This window comes from Taudactylus pleione, unplaced genomic scaffold (assembly GCF_031769625.1).
Source record: "Taudactylus pleione unplaced genomic scaffold, aTauple2 ptg000019l, whole genome shotgun sequence".
Lineage (NCBI taxonomy): Eukaryota > Metazoa > Chordata > Amphibia > Anura > Myobatrachidae > Taudactylus > Taudactylus pleione.
This window is the reverse complement of record NW_028284421.1, coordinates 37,008,805-37,035,635: the sequence shown is the minus strand read 5'-3', so window position 1 is coordinate 37,035,635 and position 26,831 is coordinate 37,008,805. Positions and strand designations below refer to the sequence as shown.

The following is a 26,831-nucleotide window of genomic DNA, read 5'->3' as shown; positions in this document are numbered from 1 at the left end:
CACTCCAAAGTCCTGTGCAGTGTCCCAGTCCTAAAGGGGTGCTGTAGTGTTGTCCAGGGGGTGCTCTGTCCATCAGGGGTGCTCCCCCCAAGTGCTAAAAAAATAATATATTTTCTGTGTTTGTGAATTGTGTGCGCAGTAGCCGCACGTGCATCAACAAAGTAGTGCCAAGCGTGCGCCTGTGTCATAAGTAAAGGGCCGGCTGGCTTGATCGTTAAGGGTGCTGTAACCCCCGAAAGTACACTCCAGTCCAAACCAAAAAAAAAATTATTTTCTGTGTTTGTGAATTGTGTGCGCAGTAGCCGCACGTGCATCAACAAAGTAGTGCCAAACGTGCGCCTGTGTCATAAGTAAAGGGCCGGCTGGCTTGACCGTTAAGGGTGCTGTAACCCCCGAAAGTACACTCCAGTCCAAACCAAAAAAAAAATTATTTTCTGTGTTTGTGAATTGTGTGCGCAGTAGCCGCACGTGCATCAACAAAGTAGTGCCAAACGTGCGCCTGTGTCATAAGTAAAGGGCCGGCTGGCTTGACCGTTAAGGGTGCTGTAACCCCCGAAAGTACACTCCAGTCCAAACCCAAAAAAAAATTATTTTCTGTGTTTGTGAATTGTGTGCGCAGTAGCCGCACGTGCATCAACAAAGTAGTGCCAAGCGTGCGCCTGTGTCATAAGTAAAGGGCCGGCTGGCTTGACCGTTAAGGGTGCTGTAACCCCCGAAAGTACACTCCAGTCCAAACCTAAAAAAAAATTATTTTCTGTGTTTGTGAATTGTGTGCGCAGTAGCCGCATGTGCATCAACAAAGTAGTGCCAAGCGTGCGCCTGTGTCATAAGTAAAGGGCCAGCTGGCTTGACCGTTAAAGGGTGCTGTAACCCCCGAAAGTACACTCCAGTCCAAACCAAAAAAAAATTATTTTCTGTGTTTGTGAATTGTGTGCGCAGTAGCCGCACGTGCATCAACAAAGTAGTGCCAAGCGTGCGCCTGTGTCATAAGTAAAGGGCCGGCTGGCTTGACCGTTAAGGGTGCTGTAACCCCTGAAAGTACACTCCAGTCCAAACCAAAAAAAAATTATTTTCTGTGTTTGTGAATTGTGTGCGCAGTAGCCGCACGTGCATCAACAAAGTAGTGCCAAACGTGCGCCTGTGTCATAAGTAAAGGGCCGGCTGGCTTGACCGTTAAGGGTGCTGTAACCCCCGAAAGTACACTCCAGTCCAAACCAAAAAAAAAATTATTTTCTGTGTTTGTGAATTGTGTGCGCAGTAGCCGCACGTGCATCAACAAAGTAGTGCCAAACGTGCGCCTGTGTCATAAGTAAAGGGCCGGCTGGCTTGACCGTTAAGGGTGCTGTAACCCCCGAAAGTACACTCCAGTCCAAACCAAAAAAAAAATTATTTTCTGTGTTTGTGAATTGTGTGCGCAGTAGCCGCACGTGCATCAACAAAGTAGTGCCAAGCGTGCGCCTGTGTCATAAGTAAAGGGCCGGCTGGCTTGACCGTTAAGGGTGCTGTAACCCCCGAAAGTACACTCCAGTCCAAACCTAAAAAAAAATTATTTTCTGTGTTTGTGAATTGTGTGCGCAGTAGCCGCATGTGCATCAACAAAGTAGTGCCAAGCGTGCGCCTGTGTCATAAGTAAAGGGCCAGCTGGCTTGACCGTTAAAGGGTGCTGTAACCCCCGAAAGTACACTCCAGTCCAAACCAAAAAAAAATTATTTTCTGTGTTTGTGAATTGTGTGCGCAGTAGCCGCACGTGCATCAACAAAGTAGTGCCAAGCGTGCGCCTGTGTCATAAGTAAAGGGCCGGCTGGCTTGACCGTTAAGGGTGCTGTAACCCCTGAAAGTACACTCCAGTCCAAACCAAAAAAAAATTATTTTCTGTGTTTGTGAATTGTGTGCGCAGTAGCCGCACGTGCATCAACAAAGTAGTGCCAAGCGTGCGCCTGTGTCATAAGTAAAGGGCCGGCTGGCTTGACCGTTAAAGGGTGCTGTAACCCCCAAAGTACACTCCAGTCCAAACCAAAAAAAAATTATTTTCTGTGTTTGTGAATTGTGTGCGCAGTAGCCGCACGTGCATCAACAAAGTAGTGCCAAGAGTGCGCCTGTGTCATAAGTAAAGGGCCGGCTGGCTTGACCGTTAAAGGGTGCTGTAACCCACAAAGTACACTCCAGTCCAAACCAAAAAAAAAATTATTTTCTGTGTTTAGCCGCACGTATATATCAAATCGATATAACATAAATGGAGGACCAAACTTTCTCCGATAAAAATAAAATAGAGAAAGATCAAGAACCACTTCCTCCTAGTGCTGAAGCTGCTGCCACTAGTCATGACATAGACGATAACATGCCATCAACGTCGTCTGCCAAGGCCGATGCCCAATGTCATAGTAGAGGGCACATACAATCCCAAATGGCAAAGTTCAGGAAAATGACCTTGAAAAAGACATTTAAATCAGCTGAAGAGAAACGTAAACTTGCCAATATGCCATTTACGACACGGAGTGGCAAGGAACGGCTAAGGTCGATCCCTAGTATGTTCATGACTAGTGGTTCAGCTTCACATGACGATGGAAGCACTCCTCCCACTAAAAAAATCAAAAGAGTTAAGCTGGCAAAAGCACAGCGAAGAACTGTGCTTTCTAAGAAGATATCACAAATCCCCAAGGAGAGTCCAAGTGTGGTGGTGGTTGCGATGCCTGACCTTCCCAGCACTGGACGGGAAGAGGTGGCTCTTTCCACCATTTGCACGCCCCCTGCAAGTGCTGAAAGGAGCACCCACAGTCCACTTGCTGATATGCAAATTGAAGATGTCACTGTTGAAGTACAACAGGATGAGGATACTGGTGTAGCTGGCGCTGAGGAGGAAGTTGGCGAGGAGGATTCTGATGGTGATGTGGTTTGTTTAAATCAGGCTCCGGGGGAGACAGTTGTTGTCCGTGGGATGAAAAAGCCCATCACGGTCATGCCTGGGCAGAAGACCAAACATTCCACCTCTTTGGTCTGGCAATATTTCTATCCAAATCCGGACAACAACTGTCTTGCCATATGTACCATATGTAAAGGTGAAATAAGTAGGGGTAGGGACGTCAACCACCTAGGAACATCCTCCCTTATACGGCACCTGCAGCGCGTTCATAAAAAGTTACTGTCAAGTTCAGAAACTTTGGCTCAGACCGTAAGCAGTCCAGGGACACCTAAATCCCGTTGTCCTGTTGTATCCAAGCGCCTGCAAACCACACCGTCAACTCCCTCCTCGTCAATTTCCTCCTTAGTCAGGATCGGAAGTAGTCCTGCAGGCCATATCACTGGCATGACTGACTCTCCTATCCGGGATTCCTCCGGAGGATCCTGCATTGCTACGCCTACTGCTGCCGCTGCTGCTGTTGCTGCTGCTGCTGGGAGTCGTTCATCATCCCAGAGAGGAAGTAGGAACACCACTACTTTTACTAAACAATTGACCCTCCAACAGTCCTTAGCGAGGAGGATGAAGTATGACAGCAGTCATCCTGAAGCAAAACGTATAACTGAGGCCTTGACTGCTATGTTGGTGTTAGACGTGCGTCCGGTATCCGCCATTAGTGCAGTGGGATTTAGACAATTGATGGAGGTAGTGTGTCCCCGGTTCCAAATCCCGTCTAGATTCCACTTCACTAGGCAGGCGATACCGAGACTGTACAGAAACGTCAGAAAAAGTGTCCTCAGTGTCCTGAAAAATGCCGTTGTACACAATGTCCACTTAACCACGGACATGTGGACAAGTGGAACAGGGCAGACTAAGGACTATATGACTGTGACAGCCCACTGGGTAGATGTATCACCTTACGCAGCAACAGCAGCAGCGTCACCAGTAGCAGCATCTCAGAAACGCCAGCTCGTTACAAGGCAGGCTACGCTGTGTATCACCGGTTTCAGTAAGAGGCACACCGCCGACAACCTCTTAGAGAAACTGAGGGAAATCATCGCCCAGTGGCTTACCCCACTTAGACTCTCCTGGGGATTTGTGATATCTGACAACGCCACCAATATTGTGCGGGCATTACATCTGGGCAAATTCCAGCACGTCCCATGTTTTGCTCACACAATAAACTTGGTGGTGCAGAATTTTCTGAAAAGCGACAGGGGCGTGCAGGAGACGCTTTGGGTGGCCCGAAAAATTTCTGGCCACTTTCGCCATTCAGCGACTGCGTGCCGAAGACTGGAGCGCCAGCAAACACTCTTGAACCTGCCCCGCCATCACCTGAAGCAAGAGGTTGTGACGCGGTGGAACTCAACCCTCTATATGCTTCAGAGGATGGAGGAGCAGCAAAAGGCCATACAAGCCTATACATCCACCTATGACATAGGCAAAGGAGGGGGTATGCACCTGACTCAAGCGCAGTGGAGAATGATTTCCGTGTTGTGCAAGGTTCTTCAGCCCTTCGAACTTGCCACACGTGAAGTCAGTTCAGACACTGCCAGCTTGAGTCAGGTCATTCCCCTCATCAGGCTTTTGCAGAAGCAGCTGGAGAAAGTGAAGGAGGAGCTAAGACGGAGCGATTCCGCTCGGCATGTGGGACTTGTGGATGAAGCCCTTCATTCGCTTTGCCAGGATTCCAGGGTGGTCAATCTGTTGAAATCAGACCACTACATTTTGGCCACCGTGCTCGATCCTAGGTTTAAAGCCTATGTGGTGTCTCTCTTTCCGGCCGACACAAGCCTGCAGAGGTGCAAAGACCTGCTGGTGAACACACTGTCAGCTGAAGCGGAACGTGACACGTCAACGGCTCCTTCTTCATTTTCTCCCGCAACTGGGGCTGCCAGGAAAAAACTTAGGTATCCTAAGCAACCCGCTGGCGGTGATGCAGGGCAGGCAGGACCAAGTTTGGACATCTGGTCCGGACTGAAGGACCTGGCAACAATTTCTGACATGTCTACTGTCACTGCATATGATACTGTCACCATTGACAGAATGGTGGAGGATTACATCGGTGACAGCATCCAAGTAGGCATGTCAGACAGTCCATACCTGTACTGGCAGGAAAAAGAGGCAATTTGGAGGCCCCTGTACAAACTGGCTCTATTTTACCTGAGTTGCCCCCCCTCCAGTGTGTACTCCGAAAGAGTGTTTAGTGCAGCCGGGAACCTTGTCAGCGAAAGGCGTAGGAGGTTGCTTCCACAGAATGTGGAGAAGATGATGTTCATCAAAATGAATTATCAGCTCTTCCAGGGAGACCAGCCTCCAGAACGTACAGAGGGACCTGTGGTGGTGGATTCAAGTGGGGACGAGTTAATACTTTGTGAGGATGAGGATGTACACACTGAAGAGGGTGAGGAATCGGTGGATGAGGAGGATGAGGATGACATCTTGCCTCCGTAGAGCCAGTTTGTGCAGGGACACATTAATTGCCAGCTTGTTTTGTGGGGGCCCAAACGAACCAATCATTTCAGCCACAGTTGTGTGGCAGACCCTGGCGCTGAAATGATTGATTTGTTAAAGTGTGCATGTCCTGTTTATACAACATAAGGGTGGGTGGGAGGGCCCAAGGACAATTCCATCTTGCACCTCTTTTTTTCTTTGCATTATGTACAGTTTGGGGCCTAGTTTTTCTAACTGCCATCCTGTCTGCCACTGCAGTGTCACTCCTAGATGGGTCACGTGTTTGTGCCGCCCACTCGTGTCGCTTAGCATAGTCATCCAGCTACCTCGGTGCAACCTTTTGGACATAAAAACACTATTGTGAGGTGTGAGGTGTTCAGAATAGACTGGAAATGAGTGGAAATTAAGGTTATTGAGGTTAATAATAGCATAGGAGCAGAAAAACCTACAAATTCTGTGATTTTAGCTGTTTTTATGCTTTTTTTCAAAAAAATACAGATCCAAAACACAAAACCCAGAACCCAAAACACGGAAGGGTGGTTTTGGCAAAACCAATCCAGATCCAAAACACGAAGAAAGATCCAGATCCAAAACCAAAACACAAAACACGAAAAGTGGCCGGTGCACACCCCTAATATATACACATATATATATATATATATATATATTATTTGTGTTAGATTTAAATACTTTCCAATCAATGTAACATACAACTATCACACCAAGTATGTAACTTCAGAACTAAATTTAGTGTCAGTTCAAATCCGTACAGTCACACATCCGGCCTTGGTATCACAAACACAAAACCCAATATGAGAAATACGGCTACTTTTGTTTATTATCAGATGTATTTAACATTATGTTGCACATAATATATATGTAGGGCAACTCATGGAAACCAATCAGACAATTGTTAAAATTAACCTAAGTAGCTTTACATTACTGATAGCTGATTAGCTTGAACAGCTTACAGAATATTTTAACTACTTACATGGTATTTAAAAACCCATTTATATGCCAGTTTTATGGTCACTAGACTTGTGTTCACTATGTTTGTGTCTGTTCTTATTTCAGATTATCAGAAAGATATTAAAATGATGCACCACTATTAGCACCCATTCACAACATCCTCTCTCTGGTTTCACACCAGCACTGTCCTATATTTTTTTCCCATTCTACTTGCATTAGTCTCCTCACCTCTTGAGCTGGGTACACATCAGACGATGTGTACCCAGCCCGATGTCACAGACGATGGGACCCGACCTGTGACAAGTGCATACACACATGCTGTGGGGAGGGACGCGCCATGATGCACTCTGCAGCATGGCATTGTTAGCGACATCCTCCGTCTGCCCTGCAGTAGGGCAGATGGGATGTTGCTAACTACCTGCTGGAGCGCGCATATTATGGGCACACACTATACGCTGTACCAGATATGTCGCTCCGGTCTGCGGGATCGGATGACATATCGTCTAGAGTAGAGGGATGGGCAATAAGCAGCGCCCCACCTGTTGTAGAAGTACACATCCCAGCATGCCCTGCCACAGTTTTGCTATTAGGCCATGCTAAAACTGTTGCAAGACATGCTTAGATGTGTAGTTCAACAACAGCTGGAGGGCCGCTTATTGCCCACCCCTGGTCTAGAGTGTACCCAGCTTTAGTTCTGTTACTCGTTATACATCCTTCCATCTCAAGGCTCACTTCCCTCTCTTTTCCTCTCTAGTTCATGTTGGCCACTGACTGCTTTGATCTGGGATATACAGACGATGGGAACTGTCGTGGAGATCCAGGGCTCTCCTTGCCACCACCATACAGATTACAGTGGGATATTCCACCACAGGTGGGTGCTTTAAATAGTTGGCATAATAAGATGTTTTTTGTTTAAGGTAAAGGCAAAATGCATCTTCTACCTCATTCTTGTACTAGTGTCATTAACACAAAATGGTGCTTCCACCCATTGAACCTGAAAGTAACCACACGTTATATCAGAAGTTACTGTCACACTTTAGCATGAATATATGCAGAGTCTAATCTAGGTTTGGCTGGTGAACAATTCAAGCCTTATTGTTGTTGGCTATTGTACAGTATAGAACCCATGACCTGGGGGCAAGGTGTAAAAAATATACTGTAGATCTAGTGTCCAAGCATAACATATAAATCCTCTAGAATTTGAACACACCTCAGGCCTGATCTACTTTCTACTGTTATCTGAACCTCATCACAAAGGCACAGCTCTATCACTACATAAGTAAGCCATCGTTATGGGTCTCGCACCAAAGGGGGGATGCTGTCGATGGTGATTGACAGCACGCCCCCTTTGGTGGGCTTGCCGGGGGCGTGGATGCCCAGACGGAGGCGTTCCTATGGGAACGCCTACCGTCTGGGGCCGGCCCCACTGACATCACTAGTGATGTCAGTGGGAGTGCTTTTGGCTCTGATAGAGCCAAAAGCACTCCAGGGCTTGTGGCAGCGAGACCCTACCGCAGGGTCTCGTCGCAAGCCCGATGGTCGCGATGGTCTTGGCCATCGCGACCATCATTTTGGCCGCTCGCTATAGCTGTGGGTGGTCACCCACAGCTATGCGAGCGGCCAGGAGGCCGCTCCAAAATGAAGGAGGGACGGCCCTGATTCAGAGCGAGCGCTCTGTCAGAGCGTCCGGCTCTGAATCAGGCCTCAGTCAGTGAATCGCATTGTAGCCATATTAGGAAAAGTCCAATCATATATTTCGTAAGAATACCTTTGGCTGGTTGAAATCTGACAGTCCCGTATAAATCACTACAAGAAATGGAATAATGCCAGTATTAGGTTGGCTTGCTATGACCAGTAATGTACCTGTGAATGGGTCGGCACCATGAGCAGGGCAGCTGAATGTGCTGGAGAACATTGCTCACAGTCGGCGTCTATTCCTGGGCGGCCGGTTGCCGCTGAATGACACAGGGATGCCCGGCATTCAAGCGGCAACTTGGAGTGGCTCCGCAATTGAAGCTGATTTCCGTCCCTTGTGGCAATCCCGATGGAGTGGTGAAATGCTGCTCGAATGACAGGCAGCTCCCGTCTCCGTGTAGTGGCGATGCAAAGGGCCAGCGGGAGGTGATTCACAATCGAGGACCACGTGTACTTACTCCGTTTGGAGCCTTTCTTGGTCTCAGCGATCACTTTGCAATGGAGAATGGCATGCCTGTAGGTAGAAGGAATAGTCAGCAGTTTCTATTGAGAGGTCAGTGGATATATTGCAGAGAGAGTTCCCCGAAAACTTGAGAACAGCAACGCGTTTCGGCTAGACTTGTAGCCTTTTTCAAGCCAGAATGCCATGTGTTCTCATCATATGTCCCTGCTTAAATATTAGAGCGCAGTTCATTTATTATTTGCTTTTTCTTCGGGGTCCATGGGGTCCACAGCCATTACATTGGGTATGAATCCCGGTCACCAAACAGTTAATGCAAACGAGTTCTCTGCTCCCAGGATGCACCGGGGTTCCTCCTCATATACCCCACCCCCTGCCTCAGGTAACCAATTCTTCCTGTTTGGTGTGTTTCACCACATAGACGGTGGGACTGCTGGAGCAGTCCTGCAGACGAGTACAAAAAAAAAGAGAGAGTTTACTCTCTATCTCAGCGGGTGGTCTGAGCTGTCCTGGAATTTGCCTCGCGCCTGATTGGAGGCGCACCGGCCACGCGCTGCAACCCCTCCTCCGGTGCCGCACCGCTAGCCTTGGCAGGTCCATGGCAGGGGATTCGCCAGGGGCTCTCAGGCCCTGGACCACAACCGGATAAAGGGGATGGCAGGTAAGCAGGTGGTTGCGGCGACCACTGACGCCGGGACCACGAGGCGGTCCGGCCTCCGGCGGTGAGACTGGCCGGAGGCGCGCTGCAGTCTGGAGGCATACGGCTTGTCTCCTAGCCTAGACCGCCGGGATATGATGTTCCTGACCAGCCGGGGCTTGTGGCAGCGGCGGCCAGGTCAGTTTACCGGGCAGGTCCAAGCAGCATAGGGGAGGTACGCTTCCCCGGCGGCCCCTCCCCCAATCCTCACGCTAGTTCAGTCCTCTGGCACAGTGATTGTGGATTGCTCCTCTCAGCCTCCATATAGGGCAGCCAGAGTGTATGTCAGTGTGTTGGCGATGGAACAGGGGGACTATATGGTATCCCTAGATATACAGGATGCCTACCTTCACATCCCAATCACACAGGCTCATCAAAAATGTCTTCGTTTTGCGGTAGGGGAGGAACACTTTCAGTTCCAGGCCCTGCCGTTTGGCCTGTCCACAGCCCCTCGGGTATTCACCAAGGTGATGGCGGTGATGATGGCATGCCTCAGACGCCAAGGCGTCAGGATTTTGCCTTACTTGGACGACCTCCTATTGCTGGGGCAGACCCCACAGCAGGTACAGGATCATTTGAGGCAGACAGTATCATGTCTGTACAGTCACGGCTGGATCATAAACTGGCAAAAGTCGTCACCCTGTCCAGTGCAACAGATGTGTCATTTGGGAGCGAGATTGGACTCCGTGGTGCAGAAAATATATCTGCCGGAGGAGAAGACCCTGGCCCTACAATCACGAATACGCAGGTTGCTTCATAACAGGCAGATATCAGTTCTAGTTGCCATGCAGGTCCTGGGGTCGATGGTGGCCACCTTCAGGATGGTGGAATATGCTCAATTCCACTGCAGACCACTGCAGCAATTACCGTATATACTCGAGTATAAGCCGAGTTTTTCAGCACAAAAAATGTGCTGAAAAAGTACCCCCTCGGCTTATACTCGAGTCAAGTGTAGCGCTGACCGGACGGAGTTCGGTCAGCGCTACACACTGCCAAACACACAGCCGCCGGAGCCGGCAGCTGCGTGTTTGGTGTAATCAGCAGCCGCTGAGAGTCTGTGAGACTCTCAGCGGCTGCTGCTGCTCCCACTGCGGGAGCCATCTTCCGGCTCCCGCAGTGGGTGATGGGAGACACGTCGTCATGACGACGTCTCTCCCGTGCAAAGCGGCCGGAGGAGCGGACAGCGGCGGGACCAGGAGCGGGAGTTTAAGGTAAGCGTTTATTTTTTTTTTATTCTTTTCACGTCTCTCTCTACTAGGGGGGGGGGGGGGGGGACTACAGGGGGCACTACCAGGGGGCGATGACTACAGAGGGCACTACCAAGGGGCATTATCAGGGGGCACTACCAGGGGCGATTACTACAGGGGCCACTACCAAGGGGCATTATCAGGGGGCGATTACTACAGGGGGCACTAAAAGGGGGGATTACCACTGGGGGAACTACAAGGGGGGGGATTACTACAGGGGGTACTACCAGGGGGGGATTACTACAGGGGGCACTAAAAGGGGGGATTACCGCTGGGGGAACTACCAGGGGAGGATTACTACAGGGGGCACTACCAGTGGGGGATTACTACAGGGGGCACTAAAAGGGGGGATTACTACTGGGGGTACTACCAGGGGGGGATTACTACTGGAGGCACTGAAAGGGGGGATTACCACTGGGGGCACTACCAGGAGGGATTACTACTGGGGGCACAACCAGGGGGAATTACTACTGGGGGCACTACCAGCTACTGCCATTTCCCACACTAGGCTTATACTCGAGTCAGTAAGTTTTCCCAGTTTTTTTGGGTAAAAGTAGGTACCTCGGCTTATATTCGGGTCGACTTATACTCGAGTATATACGGTAGTTCTGTCTCGCTGGAACAAGGATCATCGCACGATCAGGTCTCAGCTGCTGCGTCTCTCTCCAGAGGTACGGTTGTCCCTGACCTGGTGGTTGCAGACAAAGCATCTCAGGCAGGGTCGCCCCTTTTGGGTGCCGGTTTGGACATTAGTCAAAAGGTTGGGGGGCGATGACGGGGTCACACACTTTCCAGGGAAAGTGGTCAGTGGCGGAAAGCCGGCTACCGATAAACATCCTGGAACTAAGAGCTATATTCAAAGCTTTAGTGCAGGCTCAGGAAATCCTAAAGGGCAGGTCGGTGCAGATACAGTCGGACAATCGCACAGCGGTCGCCTACCTAAATCATCAAGGGGGCACAAGTAGTCGGGCTGCCTTGGCAGAGGTATCAAAGATCCTGGTATGGGCAGAGACTCATCTGCCCACGATATCTGCCGTGTTCATTCCAGGAATCCTGAATTGGGAGGCCGATTTTCTCAGTCGGTAAGAGATAAATGCAGGGGAGTGGGCCCTACATTCACAGGTTTTTCGGAACCTTGTGGACAGGTGGGGCCTACCAGAAATAGATCTGATGGCATCAAGAAGGAACAACAAGGTTCCCAGGTACGGATCCTGAACAAGAGATCCGAGAGCCGAGTTTGGAGACGCACTGACAGTAAAGTGGCGTTACAAGTTGGTATATCTGTTTCCCCCATTTGCTCTTCTGCCCAGAGTTGTCAGAAAGATCAAACAAGAGGGCAGCACCGTCATATTAATAGCTCCGGCATGGCCGAGACGGCACTGGTTCACAGATCTACAGTCTCTCTCCATAGACACTCCGTGGCCTCTGCCATTGAGACCGGATCTGTTGCTACAGGGTCCCTGCTGGTACCCGGATCTTTATCGGCTATCGCTGATGGCATGGCTCTTGAGGCCTCCGGCTTGAGGAAGAAGGGGTTTTCCGAGTCTGTTATACGGACGATGTTGAAGGCACGGAAACCATCCTCAGCCCGTATATACTATAGGGTTTAGCATACTTTCTTTCAGTGGTGTGAACTTAAAGGATATGACCCACAGAAGTTCCTGATATCCAGAGTGCTTGATTTTCTTCAAAGCGGTCTGGAAAAAGGGCTCCGCCTGGCCTCTTTAAAGGTACAGGTGTCAGCTCTTTCAGTCTGGTTTCAACATAAAATTGCTCTGAGACCGGATATAAAGACCTTTTTTCAGGGGGTGTTGAGGATTCAGCCTCCCTTCGTTTCCCCGGTTGTTCCGTGGGACTTGACTCTAGTTCTGAAGGTTTTACAGGCTCCTCCGTTCGAGCCTTTGAATTCAATAGACATCAAGTGGCTAACAGCAAAGACGGTATTCCTCCTTGCTATGGCATCTGCACGTAGAGTGTCGGATTTAGCTGCGCTTTCCGTCCGGGAGCCGTTCTTGGTATTTCATCAAGATAGACCAGTGCTACGTGTTAGGGAGGGTTACCTTCCGAAAGTGGTGTCTAGATTTCATATTAATGAAGAAATAGTAGTTCCAGCATTTCAGGGTACAAGTCTCTCACAAGGTGAGGCTTTCCTGGATATGGTCTGTGCGTTAAGAATTTATGTTAAACGCACAAGCAAATGGAGGAAGTCCGATTCACTTTTTGTGCTTTATGGTTGTCATAAGCGTGGCTGGCCAGCCAGTAAACATTTAGACACTGGCCAGATGGATTCACATGGCAATTTCATTGGCTTATACACAGGCTGGTATGCGGGTGCCGGATTCAGTGACTGCACATTCTACTAGGATGGTAGGTCCATCATGGGCGGCCCGCCGGGGTGCTTCTGCTGAGCAATTATGTAAAGCAGCCACATGGTCTTCCATCCATACCTTTGTCAAATTGTATTCCTTTGACACCTTTGCCTTTCAGGATGCCTCCTTCGGGCGTAGGATTCTCCTCTCTTCCGAGAGTCAGGAGCGTCCCCGCCCGGATGGTTAGTGCTTTGGGATATCCCCAACGTAATGGCTATGGACCCCGAAGAAGAAAATAAGAGTTATGGTATAACATACCTTTGTTAACTCTTTTTCTTCGAGGTCCATGGGGTCCACATGACACCCACCCAGACGCACCTGTAGTTCTGGGGGAGGTTTTTCCGTAGTTCTTCTCTTGAGAGTCTGAACTCGTGAGTATGGGTCCTTTTCTTTCTTACCCTTTGTTTTTCTCTGCCTGCTTGAGCTTGGTAACGAACTGGCTACCTGAGGCAGGAGGTGGGGTATATGAGGATGAACCCCGTTGCATCCTGGGAGCAGAGAACTCGTTTGCATTAACTGTTTGGTGACCAGGATTCATACCCAACGTAATGGCTGTGGACCCCATGGACCTCTAAGAAAAAGAGTTAACAAAGGTATGTTATACCATAACTCTTATTTTTTAGTGAGGTTGGCAATCACCTCTTTTTACTGCTGCACTGATACTTGATCCCCCTGCTTGATTAGTTAAAGGTGTTTGTGTTTTTTCCAAAATGAACCACTCTTAAAGTGACAGTAATCATTAATGTTCAACTGTTTAAACAGCCTATTCTGAACTTTCAACTGTTTTATTCACTTACACTGATCCAGTTAAATGTAATAAAAAATAATTCAAATCAAACAGCCTATTCTGAACTATTTAAAGCTCCTTCCCTGTATCTGTTTCACCCTACATTATCTCCATGTAGAACTATTTTAACACAACAGGGGTCATTTTATTATATAGACCACTTTTGGGTGTGCTGTCACACTCTTCTATACACACACACCTTGGGTGATTGAACGCACACCAAGGCATGCATATATCAGAGCGCGACCACATACCCAAGAGTGGCATATCTCTTGCATATATACTGTATATATTAGACAACACTAATGCCAATGTTTGCGATACAGTAGTTCATGGGAAGGGTTGAAAAAGGTGCTATTTAACTTCCCACAGCAGCAGAATGGTTTGACCCACTCTGGTTAACATTTGAATATGTGAAAAGTCATCTAACAAAAACAATTGCCTCCTTTCAGTGCCGTGAGGTCATAGAGTCCTCCTACTTCACAGCCAAGACACTAGCAGATGATGTGGATTTTCATTGCCTCCGTTTCACAGACTTTGGGAAAGGACTCATCAAAAAGTGCAGAAGCAGCCCTGATGCCTTTCTGCAGATAGCATTACAGCTGGCTCACTACAGGGTAAAGATACCAATGAACCACTATTGGGGGCATATCCAATTGAAAGTGCGATTTTTGTGGCAATAAAAATTAGCTCATATTGCGCGCATTTTTTAATTACCACGGGTATGCACACTCCCATTATCCGCTGTATCCGATTAAACAGAAAGAAAATAAGTTAGGCATAATTTAAAAAAATAAATAAAATTCCAGCTGGAACATTAGAAAAAAATGGGGAAATCAGTCTGTCCCCCCCAAAAAATGTAAAGAAATTATAAAATATATATATTTTTTGTAGAATAATAACTTCATATGGAAAAAAAGTTTTTTTTTGTGTAGTTTTAGGTCAATAAAAAAAAAAATCACAAAAGAATACAATGTATTAAAATTATAAAGAAACTTTTTAGTTTAGAGTCAGTTAAAAAAAACAAAGCATTTTTATTTTTTTTTATTTAAATAATTGCTTTAATTAAATTTGGGATGTATAAATCAACAAAAAAGTAGATTTTGGGGTAATTTGAGGTCATTGTTTTAACAAGGAAATAATGACATGTAATTATTGGACTATTTAAGCTAATTGGAAACTTCCAATTGCTTAATTAGTGACTAGAGGGGGTGTCTTAGGGGTTCTGAAATAAGCCCTGCAATTTTTCCTAACAATAAAGATTTTAGGAAAAACTGGACTTGCTCTGAAGGTGCTCCAAAAAAAATTGTGTGCAGAAAAAAAATATAACTTGCACCCAATTGTATACAAAAATCTCACACCGATGGGGAAAACCCTGCGGCGTGAGATTTTTGGAATATTCACTTCTAATTGGATATGCCCCTAACACTGCAAACAGAGTGTGCTGTATCAGAATTGTTAACATGTCCATCTGGCTGGTTTATTGACACACCACCTGCACATTTATCAATATAAAGAGCTAGGAAGGATTGGAAAGTATACCTATATATTGGGATACAAAAGCAAATACATTAAAAAGAAATGGATAGTGTGACTAAAATGAATATGAATGGTAACCATTTAAAACTGAGAGGTAATCTAATGGGGATGTAAAAAGAGGAATTTTAATTGAAGATGGGACAAGTAGGGGCGTGGCCTGACCGTTAATGGAGGAAGCCGCATCTCGTTAGAGCTCCGGGCCAGTGCAGAGGAAATCTAGCCTCTATAGCCCCATCCCGGTCAGCGGACACCTCCAGACCCTTGCTTACCTTCCCCTGGTTTGTCACTGGCCCAGCGGGTGAAAGCTGCGAAATCGGGAGGCGCAATAGGCGCTTCCGCGGGTTGCAGCTGGCCTGCTGCCCTTTGAGCCGGGGACTGGAGCGCGCGGACTGGCGGCTGTGGACTTCCGGCGGTGGAGTCCTCTCTGCCGCACATCGCGTGACCCCTCTCCGGCCCTCTAGCCTCGGCTGCCCTGCTGCTGTGTCAGGGCTGGTGTCCCTGCTTCTGGGGACTCCCGGGAGACATCTTTGGGAGGAAGCCCCAGCGTTCTGAAGCCTCCGGCGGCCATCTTTGATTTTCTCCCACGCTGATGCTGCTGCTGGTTATTGCTGCCGGGATACTGGCAGTGCAACCCCGCTTGCTGACAGGATTATCTGCTGCCTGTGACTCCCTGGAGTAAGGGGAGGGTGGTGAGTCCCTGAGGGGAGATTATATTATATTGTATTTATATTGTATTTCTATATCCCACTGCTCCACCTGCTCCATTGTCACGTGACCTGTTGGCCCTTCTCTCTATGTCTGGTGCTCCTATATGACCACCTACACATATCCAGTTTATTTTTCACTAGCCTAACAGGTTCAAACTAGGGATGTGCAGGCTCGGATAGGTTCGAGTTTGCACGTGGAGTTCGGATTTTTCCCTCCAAAAAAACGGAACTCAAAAGTCCAGGAATGATGATGTTCGTCCATGCAAGATGACGTTTTGCCTCTTTCTGAGTTCCGTTTTTTTGGAGGGAAAAATCCGAACTCCACGTGCAAACTCGAACCTATCCGAGCCTGCACATCCCTAGTTCAAACCATATCAGCTACTTAGCTTGCTCTTGCCCTGACATTTTTTACTTTTGTGCTGGTGGATATTTGCCATTTACTCTACGCTGGCTCCCTCTTGTGGTCTTCTGTGATAATTACCTCAAGTACTATTTGCAGCCACAATTAGCGAACCTCCATGTGCTATTATATTTTCTGCCAGCCTTTCACACTCTTTTTTCTGAGGCTGAAGTTCTCCTGGATGGTGCCTCTCTGGAGTTAAAGATGTTCGCTTAATATTATCACCAAACTTGCCTGGACTATTATTGTAGAGCCCTGTGTCTCACCTTTTATACCGTAGTTTGTTTTGTTTTTTTGTATTATTTCACTATGTCGCAGAGAGGTAAGAAAACCTCCACCATCCTTTGCAAATTTCTTCGGATCTAAATCCAAGGGTTCACAGAGTTCGTCATTACCCCCAGAATCCCCCTCCTCCCCTTGCTCATCCGAAGCTGGTATTGATCCTCAAATTCAAGCGGTTATGACTGGTTTGTTGGAGGGAGTTCAATCCGCATTCAAGCAAGAACTGTCAAAGGCTATAACAGAATTTAAATCAGAATTGACATCTCTTGGCAACAGAACGGACGCGCTGGAATCTAAATCGGACGACTTATGCCGCTCCCAAAATCGTCTTGATAAAGAACTCTCTAGACTTCATGATGAGGTGGAGACACTCAAAGAAAGACAAGAGGACCAAGAGAATCGTTCCCGTCGCAACAACTTACGTATCCATAATATAGCAGAATCAATCCTTGGTCCCTCCTTACCGTCATTTCTAAAATACTTTTTTCAACACTTAATTCCAGCCCTTACAAATGAAGATTGTTTATGTGATAGAGCCCATAGAGCACTCCGATCGAAGCCGTCTCCTACTCAACCTCCTAGAGACGTCATAGTTCGCCTGCACTATTTTCGTACAAAGGAACGGATCTTGTTAGCTACTCGAGACTCTCCAGTGATTCCTTTCCAAGATATGCAGTTACAAATCTTCCAGGACCTGGCTCCCTCTACTATTCAGAAACGGCGGGATCTTCAGCCAGTCACTAAGATTCTACGGCAGCATCAAATCCGATATCGCTGGGGATTCCCCTTTATGCTTCAGGTTTCAGCAAACAACACTGTGCATAGTGTCAAGACTCTCACTCAAGGTCAAGATTTATTAGCCAAGCTTAATCTTCTTCCGACACCGACTTCTGATCCGGTGACTGATGCAGCCTCTCCCAAACCTCAACGCTCCCATCCTCCTTCACCGGACTGGACCAGGGTTTCCCGTCACCATGCTAAGGACCGTGACCCCACTTGAACTGTTCGGTCACTCCCTGGTGTATACTCTCTTTATAATAGGGTTTAAGCTCCCTACAATGTTCTTTTTGAATTTTGCTAGGAGGAACAGTCCTCCCCTCGTGGTTCTCTGCGACATAAATAGTTATTATTTGTATGAATATCCCGATGTTTAGATAATTCTTCTCTTTTCCCCTTGTCTTTCCCATTTTCCTTGACCCCCCCCCCCCCCCCCTTTTTTTTTTTTGTTTTGTTTTGTTTTGTTTCTATATACTGACACAGGTTTATGATCCCTGTTTTACAGGGATTTTTGTTTGATTTGGTTTTAGCCGATCTTATATTTAAGGGTCCAGGCAGTCCTGATTCTATTGGACGGTCCTTTCACTACCCCCCATGCTCCCTTTGATATTTTTGATTAATGTTATGTTGATTGATATTATTGCGGTCCTTGATTGGGACCCAATTTACCAGGGTTGTTACCCGAATGGGTTCTCTGTTTCTCTCCTTTTTTTGTGTGCCTTTCTTTCTCTGTGGCTCTCTTCTGTTTCTTTTTCCACTTTTTTTTTTTCTGTCCCTAAGGGTGGCTCTACTTGGGCCAAATTTTTGACTTATTATATCTGTGTGTTATGTCAATAGCACCTCTTTATATATTTTTCCATGTCTCTTAAATTGCTATCAGTTAATGTAAACGGTCTTAATTCTCCTAAGAAACGTACTGTTCTCTTGGGGGCTTGTAGGAGGGAGAAAGCCGATGTTGCATTTCTACAAGAGATGCATCTTACGGGCCCGCATTCTCAGCTCCGAGGTAGGTGGTTTGCCCAGACCTTCTTTGCTTCAGCGAATTGTAAAAAACGTGGGATAGCCATTTTAATTAGGCGTAATATCCCTTTTGTCCACATTAAAACTGTGACAGACCCAGAGGGTCGATTTCTTATAGTGATCGGTACTCTCCGTACTGAGATTTTCACTCTGGTGTCAGTGTACGCTCCTAATCAAGACCAGCCCCAATTCTTTGATTCTCTGTTCAGGCGTATTAGCAGAGTTGCGCAGGGCCATATTATTTTGTGTGGGGATTTTAATACCATTATTGACCCCCTGTTAGACAGATCGAACCCGCCTTCAAACTCCTCGGGGATGTCTCTTCCTAGAGCTTCTCGTACTCTCCTGGCCTCCCTTAAACATTATGGCCTTAGTGATACCTGGCGTCTTAAACATCCTCACAGCAAAGACTATACTCATTTTTCAGCTCCACACCAACATTATTCCAGGATAGATATGATCCACATTTCCTCCACTATTACCTCTCTGGTTACGGAAGCCGGTATTTCCCCCTTTACATGGACAGACCATGCAGGTGTCTATATTCTTTTAGATGTACATCGCTCTCCTCGTAGGAAGCGTAACTGGCGTCTTGATGACTCCCTTTTACAACATCCCCCCGCTCTGCTAGAAATAAAATTGGCGATGACCCGCTATTTTGAGGAGAATACCTCCCCTGATATTTCCTCTAGTATCCTCTGGGAAGCCCATAAGGCTACTATACGGGGTTTTCTTATTTCTAAAACCTCAGCGGTTAGGAAAGCGGCTGCACAAGAAATTACTTCCCTTGAGTCACAAATTTCAGTACTATTGATTCAGCATAAAACATCCCCTAGCGCCTCCGTGCTAACCCAAATTGAGAAACTACGAGGTCAGCTTAATGCCCTTCTGTCTCATCGCGCTGCGCTTATCTTGCAAAAACTTCGTCAACGCTTTTATGATAAATCTGACAAAATTGATTCTTTGTTAGCCAATAAACTGCGTCGCAGACAAGCATTAGGTGCGATAGACAAACTACACTCTCCGTCTTCTGGTTCTCTAACTTATGATCCTGAGGTTATGGCTGAGGAGTTTCGAACCTTTTATAGTTCCCTCTATAACTTATCAGATTCTTCTTATCCCACTTCTGCTGGAGCCGAGGGGGTGCACTCATATTTGTCCTCTACTTTCCTTCCGAGGCTCTCAGAATCCCAATTATCTACTCTCAATGACCGTATTTCAGATGAAGAGACAATAGCTGCTATTAGATCAATGCGTTCCTCTGCCGCCCCAGGCCCTGATGGATTTACATCCCAATATTATAAACTGTTTGCAAAGGAACTTGCCCCACATCTTACATCTCTATTTAATGATATTTTGGAGGACGCTTCTTTTGCTCCTGATACAACTCGGGCCGACATTGTAGTGATCCCTAAACCTGATCGTGATCCTACTCATTGTATTAACTATAGACCGATTTCATTATTAAACGTCGACCTGAAAATTTATGCTAAAATCCTAGCGACTCGGTTAGCTCCTTTGCTTTCTTATTTGATACATCCGGATCAGGTCGGGTTTATACCTGGACATCAGGCATCGGACAACACCAGACGGGCCATTGATCTGATACATTCTATTCATAAAAGGAAACTTCCTTCTCTGATTTTAGCTCTTGACGCGGAGAAGGCCTTCGATCGCATCTCCTGGCCCTTCATATTCGCTGTCCTAGACAAAATGGGATTTTCAGGCAAATTTTTAGATGGCATTGTGGCACTTTACTGTTCCCCCACAGCACGAGTTTCGGTTAATGGTGTCTATTCCTCTAGTTTTGGAATAACTAACGGTACTCGGCAGGGTTGTCCCCTCCCTTAATATTTGCTCTTATTATGGAACCCCTGGCGGCAAAGATCCGTTGTAATAGAGCTATCTCGGGAGTATCCACTGGCCCTTCGGAATATAAAGTCGCATTATATGCCGACGATATTTTAGTCTCTCTCACTGACCCAGCTCGATCCCTAAATTCACTTCTAGAGGAAATAAATTCATATTCCCAACACTCGGGTTATAAAATTAATGTCACCAAGACTGAAGTTCTTGATTTCTATATCCCTGCTACCCTAAAGCAAACACTGGAGGCTCCCTTGTACCTGGCATAAAAAAAAAGATTAAATATCTTGGTGTTTTCCTAACTCATCATCATCATCAGCTGTTTCAGGCAAACTTTCCCCGCCTTCTAGATTGTATTAAGTCTGATTTGTGTGACTGGTCCAATTATTTTATTTCTTGGATAGGTAGAATACATTCAGTTAAGATGAGCGTTCTCCCTCGGCTCTTGTATCTATATTCCTCCATACGTGTTCAAATTCCTTCAGTACCAAACCTCATATTTCATATGGAACCGGAAACGCCCGCAGATCAGACTAAAGTTGCTTCAGCGGCCTTCTAGGGGTGGGGGTTTGGGAATTCCTGATTTTAAAAAATATTATTATGCTGCGCAGCTCTCTCATTGTGCTCAGTGGTGTAACTTCGGTGCGGGGAAGGTCTGGGTGGCTATCGAGGCCGAGGAGCTGGGACTGGCTACTGTATCCTCCCTCTAGTGGATCCCTAAGATTCATCGTCCCCGGACAGTTTCTTCTCATCCTGTCATTTCCCATTCTTTAGCAATTTGGGATTTAACCAATAGATGTTTTAAGTTAGCTCCGGCCCCGTCCCCTTTGATACCTCTACTTCATAATCCATCTTTTCCTCCTGGTTTATGTAAGTCATCTTTTACTGCCTGGTCATCGAGCAATATCTATTATGTAAATGATATTACTATAGATACTAATTTCCCACAATTTTCTGACTTCCGGGATAGAGTAGCGGTTCCATCCAAAGATTTTTTTCGGTTCCTACAAATTAGACATTTCCACTCCAAAATTAGCTCGATTCTGATTAGCAGACCTTTGACTTCTTTTGAGTCTTTATGTTGGAGAAGACCCTCCACTAGGGGTCTTATTTCTACTATTTATTCCTTACTAGGGGAAGAAGTAAGCTCTAATCGAGACCCTCATGAGTTAGCGTGGGAACGAGATTTGGGACACTATAGATGCTGAGGATTGGACGGAGATATGGGACAATGCTGCCACCAGTCTATTTGCGTCAAAATTAAAGAAAATGTTTATAAATTGCTATACCGATGGTATTATGTACCATCGCGGCTACAAGCAATGTTTCCCGATGCTTCGGATAGATGTTGGAGGGGTTGCGGTGGAGAGGGCAGTTTTTTGCATATCTGGTGGACTTGTCCCAAACTAACTACAATATGGCAGGAGGTTCTTGCTCTCCTCTCGCACCTCTTTGATATTACGATTCCCTCTGATCCTCGGCATTTTCTACTTCCCTTGGGTCTGCCTTCTCTGTCCCGGTGTCAGAATAGGTTATTCCGACATATAGTGTCTGCTATGACCTGCCAAATTGCAGCGGATTGGAAAAACCCTCATCCCTCTCCGATGCAGGCAATATTATCACGCATCTGGTATATATACAAGATGGAATATATGACAGCTTTATTACGTAATACATCCAAAACCTTTGATAAAATATGGTCTCCTTGGCTGACATACCAAAATGTTTCCTCTCTATTTAACAATTAATTTTTTCCTTTTATATTTTTTCTCTAATATGTTTAATCTGAAGATGGGACAAGTATGTGTGTGGAAATAGGGAGAATAATGACACAATGGATAGTGGCACTAGTTGCAATATAATACCATATGTAAAATGCATGCAATGCAATATGAAGACACTGGCTAAGGCTTGTTATGTAACAGTTATAGTGCTAGAGCTAACACAGTAGTCTGACTGTTATGGTAAATAGAAGTCACTATATCGCCCATCTTTGTGTCACTTTATGGATACCACAGGACAAGGGTCACTTCTGTCTGACATATGAAGCTTCCATGACTCGTCTTTTCCGCGAAGGTCGAACAGAAACTGTGAGATCATGCACCAGCCAATCCTGTGATTTTGTGAAAGCCATGGAGGATCCCAATCAAAGTGTGGGTACTATCACTATGTCTTTTTATCTGACCTCCTTTCTATGCTCTTCATGTATGTTGATTTAATTTCACCTATTGTTATGCAGAAGGAAAATCGCCTGGCACTGTACAGAGCAGCAGCAGAGCGTCACCAGTTAATGTATCGTCTAGCAATGACAGGGAAGGGAATTGATCGTCACATCTTCTGCCTATATCTTGTATCCAAGTATCTGGGGACTGAGTCCCCCTTCCTTCAACAGGTGAGACAAAACAAACACAAATCATTTCTGAACATCATCACCCCTCTTTTATTCCACAGTGATAACCTGAAAATAAAAATTGCCATGGCACACTTATACAAGCTCTTCAGCTTGTATAAGTGTGCCAACATTATGTCAGTGATAATAAATGTAATAATGACATTCAACAAACTGTCACCAAAACTCTTCAAAAGAGAAATCCTATTCATAATCTATTTTGCTTGGAATAATGCAGACCTTCTTTGTGTTTTGAGTATATGCAGTTTATGGACTGAGTGATCTAATTTACTTGCACCTGGTTAAGATATGCTGGAATATTGGCAGAAGTAGCTTGACTGGAATCAAAAGCCAAAGCAGGGTGCCGCTGGTGCACTTGATGTCATGACGTCACAGGACAGCACTGATGGAGCAGAAACATTGGTGCCGGCACATCCTATGGACTGTGCTTATCTAGATAGTGGGGTGCCACTCCAGGTGACTTGCAAGCTACAAAAAAAGGTGAAAAGAGAATTTGACAGGGTTCTCTTTTTTCTTTGGTGCACTCATATAGTTAAAATATAACTTATTAATAACATTAATATACACAATTATCAAACAGTTAGTGAAATATTAAAAATATTTAACCATCTGTGCTCAGGCATGGATGACCTTAAACCCTAAATTGTAAGGCGGCTTTGAGGTCTGAGTTTTGAAAACACTTTTATACTGTAGTGCAGTGGTTCTCAATAATTTTGCAAAGAATAAATCCCCCATCCATCACTGTATAAAATTGATGAGAACAATAAGTGTAATGTATAGTAAAAAAGATAAAATAAACTGTAATATTTTGTGACAAGTAAAAATTATTTTTTAACATATTGAACTGCAAATACAAAAGTACTTGATGTCATTTTTCAGCAGAACCCTCTTCAGGGGATTTGTTATTTTTAACCCTTAAAATGTAATTTATAACACATAGCACTGCTGAGGTGCAGAATCTTCTCTAGTGATATCACATGCCTTAGTTTGCACAGGTACACCTAATTTCCTGCAGGTGAGGTGAATTGTCAGTTTATCAGTAACAAAATGCAAAATTTTAAATATAGTTTTGATTTGCACGTTTTGGATATATAGCATCAAGCTTATCAGTGCAGAAATAATTTCTGGGGTTTGCTACAACTCTACAAACAAGGCCCTGGTGAGCTCCAGTATAAAAACACTGTGAGGACCTGGGATAGTCAGTCACAAAGCAATAGAAGTCATTTCTGAGATTTGCAGAGAAAACTCAAAAGTCCTGCAATTCCAATATAAATGTAGTAACCCGTAATCTGTTGAAGTGCCCTCAGACATCATTGAACCAGAGTAGTGATGCAGGTGCAGTCAAATTTCCTCAAATACCATGAAAATTAGTGAAATATTCATACAGATTACCGATGAGGCAACATGGGGGCCCCTACACATAGCACCTCTACCTTATTGATGAACAATTTTTATCATCATCATAATATGTACTCAACGCCCTTCAGGGTCACGGAGGTCAACTATTGTGACCAGGGGCATCTTAAGAGAGGAAGGGGCCCATGTGCATTCCCCGTCTGGGGCACACTCCTCTCACCCTGGCGGGCAGCCGCTGACTGACGTGGCTGGCCGGCCACAATAGCATCAGTAGACTCTGGGCATTAGGGTGTGCCCAGAGTCTACTATGCATGCGCAGATCGCCGGGAAAATGGTTCACCCGCCATTTTCCCAGCGATTTCTTCACTGTGCAAAACACTGGAAAAATGACCGCGGCACCCATTTTCTGGCGTTTTGTGCACTGTTGAGACACCTGATGCGGAACCTCGGAGAGGTGAGTTTTAGATAATATGGGGGCCCGTGTGCACCGCACATCCTGCACCCATTATAGATACGCCCCTGAGTGTGACTGTGGTTGCGTAGTGTGCAGAGCAGCATGGAGGTGCCATAGAGCCTGCTTGACTGACTGTGACACATCATTGCAAAGCACAGAAGTGTGTGGACGGTGAGCAGAGGATGGTATTGATGTTGGTTAGGGGCCCCCCACAAGTTAGTTGCACTTGGACCCTACCAAATCTTAACCCGACTCTATTTGAGGCAATGAATCATAAGCCATACTTACTGATGAATTATAAGGCATAGTTACTTTTGCACATATGGGCTAATGCAGAGTTAGCGGCAAAATTGAGTGTAAACTGCTAAAAAAAAAAAATATTGCATGCAAAAATAGTGTATTTCCGCACATATGCAGAGCCAGACACATCATGAGATGAGCATGCCTCCACATTGGCACCATATGCACTTAGTTTATGGCAAGTCGCCATCATCAACGGCATGTGTAACCCCCTTAGTGGGTATAAAAATAAAAAAAATAAGTTAAAGTAAGAAATAATAATTTTTCGTAGTACAATATTTGTGGGAAAAGGGGTTTCACAAATGTATATTTAATGAATTGTGATTGCATATGAATCGCTATTTATATTATGATTTATATTCAGAGGTGAAACATGTCCCAGGGAAGGTACAAGAAGCATTCCATATATGGTATTTATGAAAGTTCTGGAAGGGGCACATGGGCTAGTGAGGGGAGCCTTAGGTGGGAAGAGGCAAAGGGGAGCTGCATGGACAGGTGGGGAAGGTATAAATGCCTCCTCAACTGCCATAACGGACAGAATCCTGATTCCCCCCCCCCCCCTCCCTCCTGCGCTGATCAACCTGATCCTCCCTGAGCTGCTCAACACGGCAGCGGCAGGGTGACGGGCTCGGTGCAGCCAGTGTGAACTATGGGTACCTGTACTAAGTCCAGTGATACCGGGATTGCCAGGGGCAGTGGGGACTGCTTACCATGGAGCTGATCAACCGGAGGTTAGTTACGGAGCAGAGACTGACTCTGCAGTTGCTATGTAGAGAATAGGAGAAAGGCAGCAGAGTCAGAGCCAGTCCTACAGTATGTGGAGACCATCCTTATCCACTGGACTGACGGGAGGCAGGTACAGCTTTTAGGGGCTGGTCTGCCCAATAACAAGAGACCAGCACGTGTAGCCAAATTATTGAAGCACAGAGTCGGGGGGCATAAGTAAGGTTTAATTGAAGCCTCTACACATATTATATGGTAGAACAATATAAAAACCACCTATTGCCAGCCAGCAAGGGAAGAGGAATATTGGTGTTACCAGCACTGCTTCAACATTGAATTAGCTGCCAGTTCAACAGTGGAGAGTGTGGGCAGCGTTTTCATGAAGAAAGGAGTGATAGGAGCAATTAATAATAAGTAGCTGCTGTTAGTATTTTGTCACAGCTTAATGCTCAATTTTTTACAGCTGGAAAAACGCAGGGGAAAGTTGCGGAGAGGACTGAAAATTGTAGCACAGCCGACAATGTCACTTTACTTCAGGGATTGTAATCTTTAATCCAATCTCATTAAATTTATACAAAGGAAAGAAAACTGCTACATCAAAATAGCTATATGAATAGTCAAATGCAGACAGCTTGCACCGAAGGTGCTTGATCCACTGTCTCTATTATAAAACTGGCTAGTAATACATATTAGGAATGGACTCATATTGTAGCACCTATATCTTAAAAAGTTCCACAGGAACAGGATACAAATGAATACCAGTAACAGTGTACAGTACAGCTACTAATATTGAAACAAACTATCCATCAACTAAGGGACAGGAGAAAGCTGCTACTGGCTCACAAGCAGCAATAGATTAAAGTACGATTAAATAATGGCAGGAGAGGGATTTCCAGCTGCGGATAGTGTATACGCAGCATAAACATACCTGGGAGCATGCATATATAAGAGGAGAAATAAAAGGAAAAAAGACTAAATTGCTTTTTATTAGCTAATTGTTTTTATCAGCTTGAACCTAGAAACTTTATTAGGTGGACTTACAGTAATTTATAGCCGTCTTTCCGGACTTCTTGTGGTACAGGTTGTTTTTAGTATTGTATCACCGTAAAGTGAAAGACTCAAATCTATTGTTGGGTACAAACTGAAATGTAATGAATTGGTATTATAAAGAGAAAGGTCTGTTATAGCTTTTGTAATTAATTAGCATGTAATGTTGTGCAGCATTCACATGTAGGTTTGTTTGTTTGCTTGTTTAGTAATTTTTGTTTTTTCTGGCACAGCACAGGGGGGGGGAGTGTGGCTACTAGGGGGCACTGTATAGGGGGTGGCAGCTATTGGGGTCACGTTATGGGGGGATGGACACTACTGGGGGAATTGTATTGTGGGGGCCACTACTGTGGGCATGTTATGGGGGGGGGCGCTA

The 26,831-nt window shown here is 45.8% G+C and overlaps 1 protein-coding gene across 1 annotated transcript in view; it reads left to right on the top strand.

The window, feature by feature from the left end:
- The window catches only part of CPT1B (carnitine palmitoyltransferase 1B), a 79,800-nt gene that overhangs the window by 40,698 nt on the left and 12,271 nt on the right, over nucleotides 1-26,831 (top strand). Inside the window, exons 13-16 of the mRNA XM_088444339.1 lie at nucleotides 7,074-7,190; nucleotides 14,027-14,191; nucleotides 22,184-22,318; nucleotides 22,405-22,557. Coding sequence (XP_088300465.1) covers nucleotides 7,074-7,190; nucleotides 14,027-14,191; nucleotides 22,184-22,318; nucleotides 22,405-22,557 — 570 coding nt within the window. The remainder of the gene's footprint in view (nucleotides 1-7,073; nucleotides 7,191-14,026; nucleotides 14,192-22,183; nucleotides 22,319-22,404; nucleotides 22,558-26,831) is intronic.